The sequence below is a fragment of the Melopsittacus undulatus genome, chromosome 3 (assembly GCF_012275295.1).
Source record: "Melopsittacus undulatus isolate bMelUnd1 chromosome 3, bMelUnd1.mat.Z, whole genome shotgun sequence".
NCBI lineage: Eukaryota > Metazoa > Chordata > Aves > Psittaciformes > Psittaculidae > Melopsittacus > Melopsittacus undulatus.
In genome coordinates, this window is record NC_047529.1 from 2823019 (window position 1) to 2836670 (window position 13652).

The following is a 13652-nucleotide window of genomic DNA, read 5'->3' on the forward strand; positions in this document are numbered from 1 at the left end:
AGATCCAGAAAGCCAGATATTAAATAGCACAAGGCACCTGAATACATAACAAAATAGCAGAACCTTGTATAGAAATACTATTGGGGTATATAACTTTGAACCATTGTATGAACTAAAGTTATCTACACTCAGATCATCATTCCAAAACTAAATCCCTGTATTTACCCTGCAGAAAACATAGTTCAGGGTATTAACAGATCACAGGTTAGCCTAAAAAGTATCGCACCACCATTATCTTTCTCAGTAACACAACAGCAACCATACCTGCACCAACTCTGCAGAGAAGCTCAGATTTCTTCAGTCATCGTGTATCAGTGTAATATCAGTATAAGCAAATGCATATCAAGCAAATCAATAAACCCCTGAAAATGTCAGGATCACTAAAACAAACATACAGATAGAGGTGTTGTCATGGTTTAAGTGCAGTCAGTAACTTAGTACCACACAGCCCGCTCACTCACTCATCCCCCCACTACTCCCAGAGGGATGGGGAGGAGAATCAAAGGAAAGTAACTCCCATGGGTTAAGATAAGAACAGTACAGTAACTAAGGTATAACACAAACCACTACTGCTGCCACCAATAATAATAATGATAAGGGAAATAACAAGGAAAGAGAATACAACCACTCACCCCTGCCGACTGACACCCATCCTGGCCATAGCAATGATCTAGCCCTTCTAGGTAACTGCCACCAGTTTGTATGCTGGACATGATGTGCTGTGGTATGGAATACCTCTTTGGTTAGTTTGGGTCAGAGGTCCTATCTCCGCTTCCTCCCGGCTTCCCCTCCTCTCTGGCAGAGCATGAAACCCAGAAAGTCCTTGGTCAGGCTAAACATTACTAAGCAGCACCTGAAAACATCAGTGTTATCAGCACTGTTCCCAGGCTGAAAGTCAAAACCACAGCCCTGGACCAGCTACTAAGAAGAAAAACAACCACTACTGCTGAACCCAGGACAGCTGTTTCCATCACTTGTAATATATAACTCTGACTAATAAGAAAATGTCCACCTGAGCTGCATGAAGGACAGATCCTTCATGAGAAGTGCCTGTGGCCCTCAGCTGTTTGAAGCAATGTGCTCTGAGGAAGTGCAATAACAGTAATTTGGTAGCATTTCCAGTTGGATGCAGGCAGGATCTGTGTATTTTTACTCTTATTACATACACACCTTTCTCCTATGAGGATTCTTGAATTTGACAGCAATGGTGGCTATACCGCCTTAAAGGGAAATTGCTTCCACCATAATTAGGCTTTTCTGAAAACAAACTAAAACCAAACAAACCCAAATACCAAGTAAAAGCCCACATCTGTACCTGTCATTATTTTGGCCATTCACCCCCCTTAAATCACAACAGCTAACTGCTAATTTGAAGCAACTGTGAAGAGGCAATAGAGGCTTTAACCTGACTAAATGAAGCTCATGTTTGTTGGGAGAGTTGCTAACTGACTGACAGTAAGCAGGAGAAAAGGAAATCAACCCTATCTCCAGTTCAGCCCAGCAGGACAAGAGGTTTCCTTAATCCCACCCACAAAGCACAGGGATGTGTTATATATAGAGCCAAAGGACCTAGTACCAAGGTTTAACCTGATTAGAGCTTTTCTTGGGTAAAGTTTTTGGTCTTTATCAATTTTTAAGTAGGTCCATGGGTTGATTTCTTGTTTAGCATTGCCTAGAACAGATTTGTATAAAATACATTCTAGACATTTGTATATATTTCTGTCAGTCTTACACTTCTTAATAAATATCTGATTTTAAGTGACAAATGAACTCGTCCTTCAGAAAGAGTTTGATATATGCAGGAAGCTTCTCTTTTTAATAAATTATTTGTTTTTTTTTTTAGTCTGAGTAGTATTATTAGGCCTTATCACATTCCTATACACTTCTCAGAGGGATTTTTGACTCTTGCAAAAAACAATAAATATTTTAAAGCCTTTAATTTTATGTAAATTCTCTTTCAAATAAAAATAAACCCAAACCCCAAACAAATGTCAACAAACTGATAACTATTTTCGGTGAATTGCAGAATATATATTTTAAACCTTTTTATGCTACATGATATTGTTAAGTTGTACAAGCTGTGAAAGAGCTGTATGATATTAAAGAGGACTAAGACTTCAGATACCCTTGCTTTTGAGTTCAAGCTATAGAGTTCTTGTTTCTTTTCTCTTAGTAAAGGAACATTGAAGACCTTAAACCTCAGCTACCTATAGAAGTATCAGTGTTGCATGAGTAAAAAAGATGTTAAGTAGCCTAACTTCAAATGGTAATAGATTGCATTATGCTACTATATTCATTAACAGTTAAATAGAGCCTGGTGTATTGGTTTCTACTTTTAGTTTTGCTATTAGCTTGTAATGAGTATTTTTGAAATAGCCTTTTCTGATGACTTCATTATGCATCAGAACTGCATGAACTTGGTTTTTTGTTTTTTGGGGTGTTTTTTTTTTTTTGGTGATCTTATCCTTGCTCAGGAATAAAAAGCACTAAGTAAGGGTAAAACAACTTAAATTACTGAATTGCGAAGTTTTGTACTAACCACCAACCTTTGATTAAATCAATGCATTCTACTAACTTTCTGATGTTAAAAGTATTCTCAATGGTTTTTGGGGAATGAAATGTAAATGAACTGCAGGCCTTGTGTACTTAGAAATATAAACAAGAATATCTATTAAATTTTGTTTCTTTTGGAACATGTACCCTTTTATTCATCCATAGTTAATGTGTGGGGGGAAAAAAAAAAAACAAAAGACCACAATTTCTACACATTTTGAGTCTCTTAATTTGTGGGGATTTTCTCCTGGTTCCCCAAAAAAAGAAGCCTTAAACTATTTAACAATATAGGTCTCTGCTAGCAATCTAATGCTATCACTGGTATCTGCTAAATGTCTAGAAGACAGATGCAAACCTCACCCGATTTGTTTCATTTTCTCATCCGGATGTACTTGCATGGGCAGGGTGAGATGGCTCAGAAGCAGTAAGTTCTCTAATGCATCCCTTTCAGTTTAATCATATTAATAATCTTTTTTGCAACAGTTGAGCAAAAACACTTTCTCCTTCAACATGAGCAAGATTCCCAGGCAACTAGTAGAAGACAATTTTCTTTGAGAAGATTCTTTGCCTGTGTCAGAAGAGTATCTCTCATCCCAAGTGGGACACCCGGACAGCATTGCCCAAATGCTTTCTGTGAATAAACGTGCTAGCTCTCTCCAGAGAATGGTAATGGTTTCTCTGATGCAGCACTAGGCATCACGGGTTGTTTGGGTGGTTTTTGCAAGGGAAACCCAACAAAAAATCCCAACACACAAACAAAACTATCCCAACACTACTCTCCTACAGCCTGCTTTGACAGCTGTTCCAAAGAGGAGAAAGAAACCCTACAAAAAGTTTTATGGCATAAAGCAAATGAATCTTGACTTTCTAATGGATGAGTTTTCTACTGGCAATTCTTTAGCTTGTACTTTCAGTAATGCTAAAACCACAAAGCCTGCAAGACTGATGAAGCAGAAAAGGTTGTTATGTTAAGGCCTACTCTACTGATGGCATTATGTACTTTCAGTCACAATCTGTGTTGATGTTAACTGTAGTGATAAGACAAGGAGTATTCTTCTAAGCTTAAACAGGGAAAGTTTGGGTTAGATATACAGAGGAAGCTCTTTACTGTGAGGGTGATGAGGAAGTGAACCAGGGTGCCCAGAAAAGCTATTGCAGCCCCATCCGTGGCAGTGCTCAAGGCCAGGCTGGATGGGGCTTGGAGCATCCTGCTCTAGAGGAAGGTGTCCCTGCCCGTGGCAGGGGCTGGAACTAGATCTTAAGACCCTTTCCAACCCAAACCATTCTGTGATTCTATGATTTAGGCTCACTTGTGAATTGTGGTTGCTGAATACATTCTGGACTTCCAGTTTTTGAAATTTATTTATTGTATAAGGACTTGTAGTCACTGCTGGGAAGATGTGGTGTTCCCCAGTGAGCTCTAACTAGGTGTAGTGTGCTGGCCAGGTGATTGGACCCTGTTAGTAAATCCAAGATCACACAAGATGGTGGTTTGTGATCAGAGGTATGCTCTATGAGCTTGGGGAGATAAAGGGCACTGAGGGGTTGTTGTTCTAATCACCAGCTCACAAGCTAATGGCAGTGATATGACTGATCCATCACCTGTGGCTCAGCTCCATCTCTCCTGTGCAGCAATGGCTGACCAGCCTATGATTTGGCCATTGCTCTTCCCACTACACTCTGGGGCTGCAGATGGCCGCAGGCAGTGCCAGCCTCTGCCATGTCACCTAGTGTGGATGTGAGAGGTGCTTTGAAGTTTAGGAATCAAAGAACCAACAAGGTTGGAAAAGACATTCAAAATCATAATGTCCAATCTGCCTCAGCCCTACCAAGGCCACCACTAACTCGTGGCACTGAGGCCTCATCTCCATGCTGTGTGAACACTTGCAGGGATGGGTGACTGCAGCCCTGCCCTGGGAAAGTGTTTGTATGTGCAGAACTGATCCTTGACCTATGCCAGGAAGATCCTGAGGCCAAAGTGAGGTGGCCTGACTGAGGAGTGGCACCATGACAGCTCTATGACTTCATTACAGTTCCTGAAGTCCTTGCTGAGCCATGAAACCACATGGCTCAAACTTAAAACGGGAGATTTAGGTTAGACGTTAGAAGCTGTTCCCTGTGAGGGTGCTGAGGCGCTGGCACAGGGTGCCCAGAGAAGCTGTGGCTGCCCCATCCCTGGCAGTGCTCAAGGCCAGGTTGGACACAGGGGCTTGGAGCAGCTGCTCCAGTGGAAGGGGTCCCTGCCCGTGGCAGGGGTTGGAGCTGGAGGAGCTTTAAGGTCCTTTCCCAATCTACACCATGACTTTCATATTTATTTTAACTCCACGCACTGAACACCCGGATCAAACACATCTCTATGCACCAAAACAGTTTAAAAAGGAAAAAAAACAACAAAACAAATAAGTTCCTCTCTCTCTCAGCGCACCTTTAGCAGCGGGACAGCCGAAGGGACGGGGAACGTCCGTTGTTGTCCATCCACCTCCTCCATGTCCCTCCGCCGCCTCAGCGGGCAGCGCCTCACGACCGGGCGCGCGCCTCCCTCAGGGCGGGCTCCGAGCTCCTGAGGGGAGGCGGCCGGCGGAGGGAGCCGGCCCCGTTCCCAGTGCTCCGCCCCGGGGGTGCCAGCGGGACAACGGCCGCTCTTCGCCTCCTCCGCCTCCTGGGCCCGCCCTGCGGGAAGTTCCCGGCCGGGAAGTTTGCGGCCGGCGGCCGGAGGAGCCCCCCGAGGGGCTTCTGTGGAGGTGCGTGTGGGGGGAGCGGGCGGCGGGGCCCGGTGCTCACTGCCCCGTCCCAGTGTAGCGGAGGCCGCAGTGGGTGAGCAGCCCCGGCTTCCACGCCGCTGGAAGGCCTGAGGCGGGGGAAGCAAGCTGGGCCCGTTGGGCAAAGGACTCGGAGGGTGTTGTTTCTTCTGACCGAAGTCGGCTTTTGGTTCCGTTTTACCCTCTCTCCAGGTGCCATGCCGCCAAAGGATCGCGGTAAAGGCAAGCTGCCGGTTCCTCTCCCCACAGACATGATCCTGAAAGACACCGAAGGGAAAGTGTGGCGGCTGGGAAGTCAGATCGGCCAGGGAGGATTTGGCTTGATCTACTTAGGTAAAATAGTGGTGGTAGCTAAGAGGGTAACTTGTAAAAATCTTTGCAATTTTTTAACATAAATCAGAATGGTCTTTAAAAGTTACTGTTGTTTACAGGGTTGTGGTCAGCTGTGTTGAACTGTGGTTTTCTGACGTTTGCAGCGCCCTGTTGGGTGTCTGTCTTGGTCTAATGTTGATGGTGCAGCGTGTTCTCCATTGCCCAGTTTGCTGGCTCCTTGTGCGCTTTGCTGTGGAGCTCAGGTGGGATAGGCAAGGTGCTGTTGCTGTCAAAGACCACGGAAGAGCATTGCCAAGTGAGGCTCCAGCTAATGGTGATGCTGCTGCTTTGGACTTATGCCAGTCCTGTGCTCTGGAGCACTCTTTGGGTTTCCGCTTACTGGAAATGTTCTCTTCTGGCCAAGACTACATTAGTTTCCATCCAGGACTGGTAGCAGTAACAATTAGCTGGGTGTTGCCTCTGAAGTGAAAGGTTCCACCAGAGTTTATTTGCTCTGTCCTAGCTAGCTTTCTGTGTTTCCTTCAGAAGAAACTGTTGCATTTCACTCAGGCCGTGTTTTATGAGGAATGAATGGTTCTGAAAGGCAGTTTGTAAAAGCATTCTGAGTCACTAGAGAGCATATAATGTATGTTACTATTGCTGGTCTCTATGAAACAGCAAATCCTGTTTGCAGGGCAATATTATGTTTGGGATTTTTTGGGAGGGGGGTGTGTTTTGTTTGTTATTCCCCATGGCAAACGTGTACAGGCAAAGTGATCCACAGTGGCTGTTAGGAACTAAACTGAGCTTGTGTAAGACAGCAGTGAAGAGCTATCTAGAAGCAGCTTAGTACATTGCTACTGGAGCCAAACATGATCTGTTTAAGTTAGAGATATGTTATCTCTCAGAGTATTAATGTTTAAAACTTCATAAGCAAGTCACTCCTATACATAAATCAACTTCCCCTTATGCATAAATCAAATTCCCTTTATGCATAAAGCAGCTAAACCTTCTTGTTTTACATTTTCCCTTTTGTGCGTGTTTGCCATGGAAAATAGTTTTATTTCCTGCTCCTGGGTTTGGATTTTTTTTTTCAGTTGATTTGTTAATGGTATTTCCTTCATATTGAGTGATTTGTTGGAAAATAATCTGTTCCTACACTGTTATGCAGCATGAGCTTTCCACTTAGTGTTATTTCCAGATCTTTATAATGAGACAAGTGTTCATTAGAACAGGCATCATGTGTCATGTGCGTTATCAATTGTCTTTAGTAACTCCTTTCAAATATGCTGAGCTGTGCTGGATTTAATGTGGTTTCATGGAGGTGAAGGAGTTGTCCATCAGTGTCAAACTGTAGCACCAGGCACCTACAGTGGAGAGGAAAAAGTGTGCTTTTTCTGTAGAAGGGTTAGCATGTTTGCTCTTTTGGTATTTGCAGACATAAATGTAGCCCTTGGGTGCCAATGGCCTCTTGGTGGCAGATTGACTGTGATCTTTGTTACATCTGCCTGGCTATCTCATGGTGCTTGTCTGCTTTCAGCTGTTCAGGAACATTTTATATTGCACTGAAATGTTCTTCCTTTCCCTTTTTTTCTTTTTCCTCTCTTCATGTCCATTATGGTTAATCGCAAAGAACTGAATGGCAACTGAAGACTCATATTTTATTTCATGGTGCCATAGTCCCATATATGTTCAGATGCTGCTTCTCTGAAGTGGTTGCCTAGTTGTGCTGTTCTTCCCGCTATTTGTGTGTGACTAAACTACAGGAGAGTGGATAATTTTACTTGTGGATCTGGACTGAGTTCATCTAGACCTCAGATTTGAGTGGAGAAACTTTCTGGGAGGGGAAAAAGCCGTAAACTTGCACTTCATCCTGCTGAATGCACGTGTAGATGAAGCAAAAAAGATTTTACTAACAACTTAAATGCCACTGCTTCTGCTTTTCTGCAAAGTATACCCAGTCACTGAAAAACCTGGAGAAAACTAAGGTTGTGTGTGTATGTTTGCAAATAGTTTGGTGTCACAGAAATGAATGAGTAAATGGCAACAGCTGGTGGGTATGGCCCTACACCTACCCTCAAACAAAGGGGAGGGTTTGTTTTACTTTGGACTGGATTTGGTGTGGTTCCTCAAAAAGTGCATGTTTGAGGCTGTCTGAAAAAGCTGGTTTGAATCTTTATGTTGCTGTTAGTAGATGGAGGGCATCTGATGGGTTCTTGTAGTGGAGTTTCTGGTTTGGCTTCCTATGGAATTCATATCATTGACACATTCCTAACTGCTCAATAGACTGAACCAGAAGCTTGATATATCTGATAGCTTATTATGACCTTTCCTGAACCATCTAGTTGATTCTGTGATTCTATGACCAGTGGGTTATGTTTGACAGATGCTGTGCATAGAGCATGTATGAGGTGTTACCATAAGAAGATAGAGCTTAGTGTGAGCTAAGAAATGATGTTAAGGTGTCTCTCGATGTTGCCATTCAAGGGTAAATGACAGGAAGACAGAAACTTGAAGAAGGCTTCTATGAAGAGAAAGAACAGAGGGAATGCAATGCAGCAAGCAAGGCTGTAGTGGGTGTAGCTCTCCATGTGTAAGACAAAAAATGTTGTGTTGCTGAATCACTTGGAATATAGCTCTGTCATTTTCTGTTGCAGTCAAACCACACCGGACCTTGTGGGTGTACAGCACATGGGATCTGGACAGTCTCATGCAAATTTGATTAGTTTTCTGCCTGATCACACAGACTGCTGCAGTGATTTCACATTGTGGTGTTTGTTGGAGTTTGGCTCCCACTGAACTGAGGTGTAAAGCAGTCAGTGGATTAGTTGGGAATGAAAATACAACCTGGGACCCTTGATGTTACTATTCTGTGGGGTTTTTTTTGCAAGTGGCAGCGTGGCTGAAGAAATGCAGGTGCCACTTTTGTAATGGTATTTGCATTCATTTAATCTCATCTTTCAGAAGGGATAGTGAATGATACATGAATGATAGCTGAAGGCTCAGTTCCCTGCATAGTTCATCCTACAGTTAAAAGGAGACATGGGCTAGATTTATCCCCAGATATTGACACTGGAGCTTTCTCATTTTGTTCACCTCTATCTCTGATACATTATATATTATGTAAATACCATTCAGTAGCTTTCTTTTTACATTTGATCATATGAAAGAGTTCAGCTACCTTGGAGAGTCAAGGGGAATGAAGTAGATGACAAAACTTTAAGAGTAAGATATGGATGCTTGGTGCTGAGAGGCACCTTCTTCCTCTGTGCTGTTCAGACTAATTTTTAGTACATATACAGCAGGATGTAAGAGGACCACTAAACTTTTCAGTGAGATGCTAACCCAGAAAGAGCAGTAGAGAGGTGGGAAAGACAAAGGAGTGGAGACAGGTTCGACTGCCTGCCAGATATGACCAGTACAGCCCATTTATAAAAGTAAAGGTTAACTTTGCTGGCTATATCTTTTAATAACTCTTTTTACAGTAGTGGTGTAAAGATTTTGATGTGCATTGTTATAGCTTAATTTCCTATTAAGGCTACTCCATACTCCATTAATCTATATTATAATAATATAATCATGTTCTTGAGAAATTTTACAGTATCTCTGCAAAATCTGTTTACAAGGGATGCATTCCATGGAAGGTCCTATTCACTAAATCAAAGCTGCTGAAAGGCCCTGAGTCCTAGGATGCAAGTAGTCTATTAGGGAGCAGGGCTTCCAAATTTCTAATTACATACATGAAAGTTGCCACTATCTGCAAGTTCAGTCCTGCCTAACTTAACATTTTCCTTGGTTTTCTGATTTATTCTTTCTCTTTTCCATCTGTGCCATCTTGTCAATTTCTTTATTGACTCATTCCTTCCCTTGGATTCCCTTTTTGCATTTTTATCTTGGCCAGAGCAAATCCAGCAGCAGAAGGCTTACAAATACTGATTCTTCGCAATGCTCCTGAAGAGAACAGTTTCCTCTGCTGCCAGAAACAATAGAAGCTGCCTAATGATGTTCTCTCAAACACTGTTTTTGCCATAACAAGGGCAAGATGGATCATAAGCAGAAATTAACTATATCTTTGTTTGTTAGAAGGTTTATTTTATCTCTGTTGCTGGTGCTCATTTTCTGTCAGGCACCTCAGACAGAACTGTTAGCCCTTTCATAGAGCAAATTGAAGAGCAACTGAGGAAGAACATGACATACTGGTGGTCCCATGACTGGTTTGTAGCCCTGTGGAGAACAGTGGCAGTACACTGGAAAATGAAGCAAGAGTTGAGGAGGGTGCTACTGAGATCCTTACATTTCCTCATTTATCTTCCTGATCCCAGTCAGTAATTAACACCAGTCTTTATATAAATCATTCTCTAGTCCTGCTGCAAGCACTCTATTAACACACAATTTGGCCTGAAAATTTAAATGCAGAAAGGTCACACAATGTTTTGTTAAGATTCCAGTGTCACAGTGAAATGTGCTGCACACAACACTACCTGCCTACAGGCTTTTTTCTCATGGAAGCTGATGGTTCTGCAAAATATTGTTTTTTTACATTTATATACACATCTTTTGTTAGATGGGATCTTTTACAATAGAACTTCTTCCATGATAAAGTGTTTTTATAGTATTATGTGTGTATTAGCACTAAATGGTAGATGAACACTAACAGTTTTGAGACCATTGTTCGAGCTGCTTTGCAGCAGGTATTCAGATGATGCTGTTTGTCTGCTATTTTTGCATGTGTTGTTAGAATATGGGAAGCTCAGGAAAGTATGTATTGATAAAGTCATAATCAGATTCAGCCCTACTTGGAGATCAGTCACCACTACAGCCAGCACACTGGCATTTTCTTCCCCCTCCCCATTATTTTCCAGAAGAGGCAAAGAATATCCACTTGAGCAGCAACCAGTGATTAAATGGGTGAATATTGCCGTTTGATACTACCAGCACAGGGAGATCTGCGGCAGAAGGGGAAGAAGTCTGGCTGTGGCTAGTTCTGCTGTAAACTCTGTATAGTATAGTATACATAGTATACTCTGCTGTTTATGTTCTAAGGCCTGATGTTCTGGGAGCCAGGCTGAGGTGTGAAAGAAACTTTGTTTCTGTTATACAGAGTAATTTCCATGGATAGTTTGTATAGCTGTGAGCAGGGGTGTGGATCTGCCAGGGAGCAGAAGCCTTGATGGGAGCATGTTCCGTCATTGTCATGCTGATCAATTCATAAGGTCATAGAATGGTTAGGGTTGGAAAGGACCTTAAGATCATCTAGTTCCAACCCCTGGTTTACATTAGGAATTGCTTTAGTAATTGGTTATAGAGAAACTTCAGGAGCTGGTTAAATTGACTTCACTGAAAATATTTACAACAGTGCAGCAATTTACAAAAATGCAGTAAAAATGACACCAAAAGATATATGTTCAGCAGGATTTTTATAAACTCAATGGAGAGAAGAATATTAATAGCAAGCCCCTCTAATTAATAGCAATATCAGATAACTGTCTGGTTAGGGTTGGATTTTTCTTAACCTTCAGATGTTAGAATGCATTTCAGCAAAGGTCTCATTGTACCTGCAGGTGTGAAGCTTAGTGTGAAAATAAATTCATTGGTAGATAAACACCACTTCAGGAAAGAGGCTTTATATCTTGTTAATATAAAACTGTATAAATATAGAGATAGCAAGCAGATGATCTAATTGTTCACCATGTCTGTAGGCAACCAAGTCATATATTTAGCCTGATTTTGTTACTTAGTGGTTACTTAGAGCTGACCACGTGGTGCAGGATTAACCATCTGTTAAAGAGGAAATACTCCTTACCTCAACTAGATCTTGCTGATGGCTGCTTACTCTTGAATCTTCCCTCTTTCTTCTGTTTTTGGTCCTCTGTAGGCTAGAAGTCTTAACTTGGAAAGCATAACTTATTTTGACACAGTAGTCTAAAGCCTGTTACAAAGTCTGCAGAGATCATTACTATTATATTTGACTGTTCTGCCACATAATGTGTTGGTTTGTTTTGTTTGTTCCATATGTATGGGCCTGATTTGGGAGCCATTGTCATGCTCTTCATTAGTCCACCACAGTAGTCCACTAGTGAGACTAGTGGATGGGCTGGAGCAGAATCTTGCCAGATTGCAGCTTGTATATCAAGTTTTAAATATTAGAGGGCTGGAAGGCCAGGTTGGATGGGACTTGGAGCAACCTGGTCTGGTGGAAGGTGTCCCTGCCCATAGCAGGGATTTGGAACTGGATGGGCTTTAAGGTCCCTTCCAATCCCAACTATTCTAGGATTCCTGGACTTCCATTTGAGAGTGCTGTAAGAGCAGATCATGAATCCCTTTTTTTTTTTGCCTGGGGTTAAGGGATGTGTCATACCTATTCCAGCTTAAAGTTAGTAATTCTGAAAGTCAAACACTGGCTTCCATTGCAGTGCAATACAAAACTTTGGCTCTAGCAAATCATGATTAAGGGTTCATTCTAAGATGAGTAAGAAATGTAGTGAAATTTCCTACCAGTACTGAATGTTCTTAACTTAGGAGGTATTTGTGGTTGTCTGCAAAGCAGTTAAGCAGTTGAGCACAATTTTCTACCAAAACCAGTTTAGTTAGGGTTGGTGGGAGGTGGTTTCACAAGTGTGGTACAGAGGTACATGTAATTTGTGTAAATAAACCCCTATATTCATAAAACTACATACAAGAAGAGTCTATAAAAAAAGTAAAGTAAATACTGCTCAGAAACGAGTCTGTCCAGGAAATGATGATGCACAATAAAGTAACAGTATAAGCAGAGAAGTGGGTGTTCCTTGGGCTACATTAAAAACAGACTGCAAACACCCTTCAGGCACTGAATATTTCAGTTCTTGGGAAATACTGGATACTGTGAAGGCAGAGGGGTGAAAGTGATGTCCTTTGTTCTCATCAGTACCAGTATTTCCCAGTACTGGTATTTCCCTCCATAGGCAGGAAATATTCAAAGTCATGTGTTAAATAGTAGATACAACTTTTCATTTACATGTGTGCATTTTGATTTGGTAACTATATTCCTGCAGCTTGGATTGGTTTTTATTGTTAGATGCTTTGCACAACACTTTCCCCCAGTTTGTTAGCCATTGAATTGAACAGCTCTTGGCTTGACTTTAACAGGGTCATAGATTTTCCAGCTTTTGAACAGGTAGCCTGTAACTTCCAAGTGTGGTATTTTTGAGGTTAGTTTTTCCTCCTGCAAAAACCTCAAGTGCCCATATAACTCTTTTGGATTAGTTAACCAATGAAACAAAGCAAAAACCCAGCTAGCAACCCAAGAACTTCTGAAACCAATTGTACACATGTTTCCTAAACAAATATATCTTCAAAATAGCCAGCAGTGGCAAAGACACCAGCTGTGGACAGGAGCAGGGATGTTCTTCCAAACTGCCAAATCAATGCTGTTTTCTTTTCCACTGTGTAAACTTTGTCAACAAAACTGGTTCTGGGAGAGCCATTGAAAATATTTCACCATATTCCAAATGCGACTGCCACAAATGAACTACTAAAACTGCAACAAGCACGTTTGAACTGGCAAATAGAATTGGCACTGTTCTTTGTCAAACTGCATGCAATTGTGCTGTGTGGTTGTAGGAAATCAGCTCATCCAGAAACACCCTTTTGTTACCATGTCTTATTAACATTTAGAAATCTCCATTAATTAAAGTTGTGGCACTTGGCAACAAAACGGATGGAATTTACCATTAAAGTGGATGATGAGACTAACTGCTGTGCCTGGGTGAAACTAGGGAATTCTGGACACTGGTTAATTTGGGGTGAGTTATTTGCTGAGTTGTTTAGGCACAACAGTTGGAAATGATGGCAAAGAATGTGAATCTTACTTCATAGCTTCATTTCAAAGTGCATATTAAATTTGTATGCTTTTCAGTGGTGTGGTAGCTGTGACTGTGAGATGAAGGGGAGGAAGGAAAAATAGAGCTGTCCTTTACCCTTTGCAGGTGTTTGGTGAGCCTCATCTTGGCATGAGATAGGAACAGCCACAGCCCCCTACACAGGTTCAAC

At 41.9% G+C, this 13652-nt stretch overlaps 1 protein-coding gene across 1 annotated transcript in view; it reads left to right on the forward strand.

Annotated features, from left to right (window-relative positions):
* The first annotated feature begins 5209 nt into the window (after positions 1 to 5209).
* VRK2 (VRK serine/threonine kinase 2) overlaps positions 5210 to 13652 on the forward strand; it is a 45953-nt gene continuing 37510 nt past the window's right edge. The window contains exons 1-2 of the mRNA XM_031044606.2: positions 5210 to 5294; positions 5505 to 5645. Coding sequence (XP_030900466.2) covers positions 5510 to 5645 — 136 coding nt within the window. The 5' untranslated portion in view covers positions 5210 to 5294; positions 5505 to 5509. The remainder of the gene's footprint in view (positions 5295 to 5504; positions 5646 to 13652) is intronic.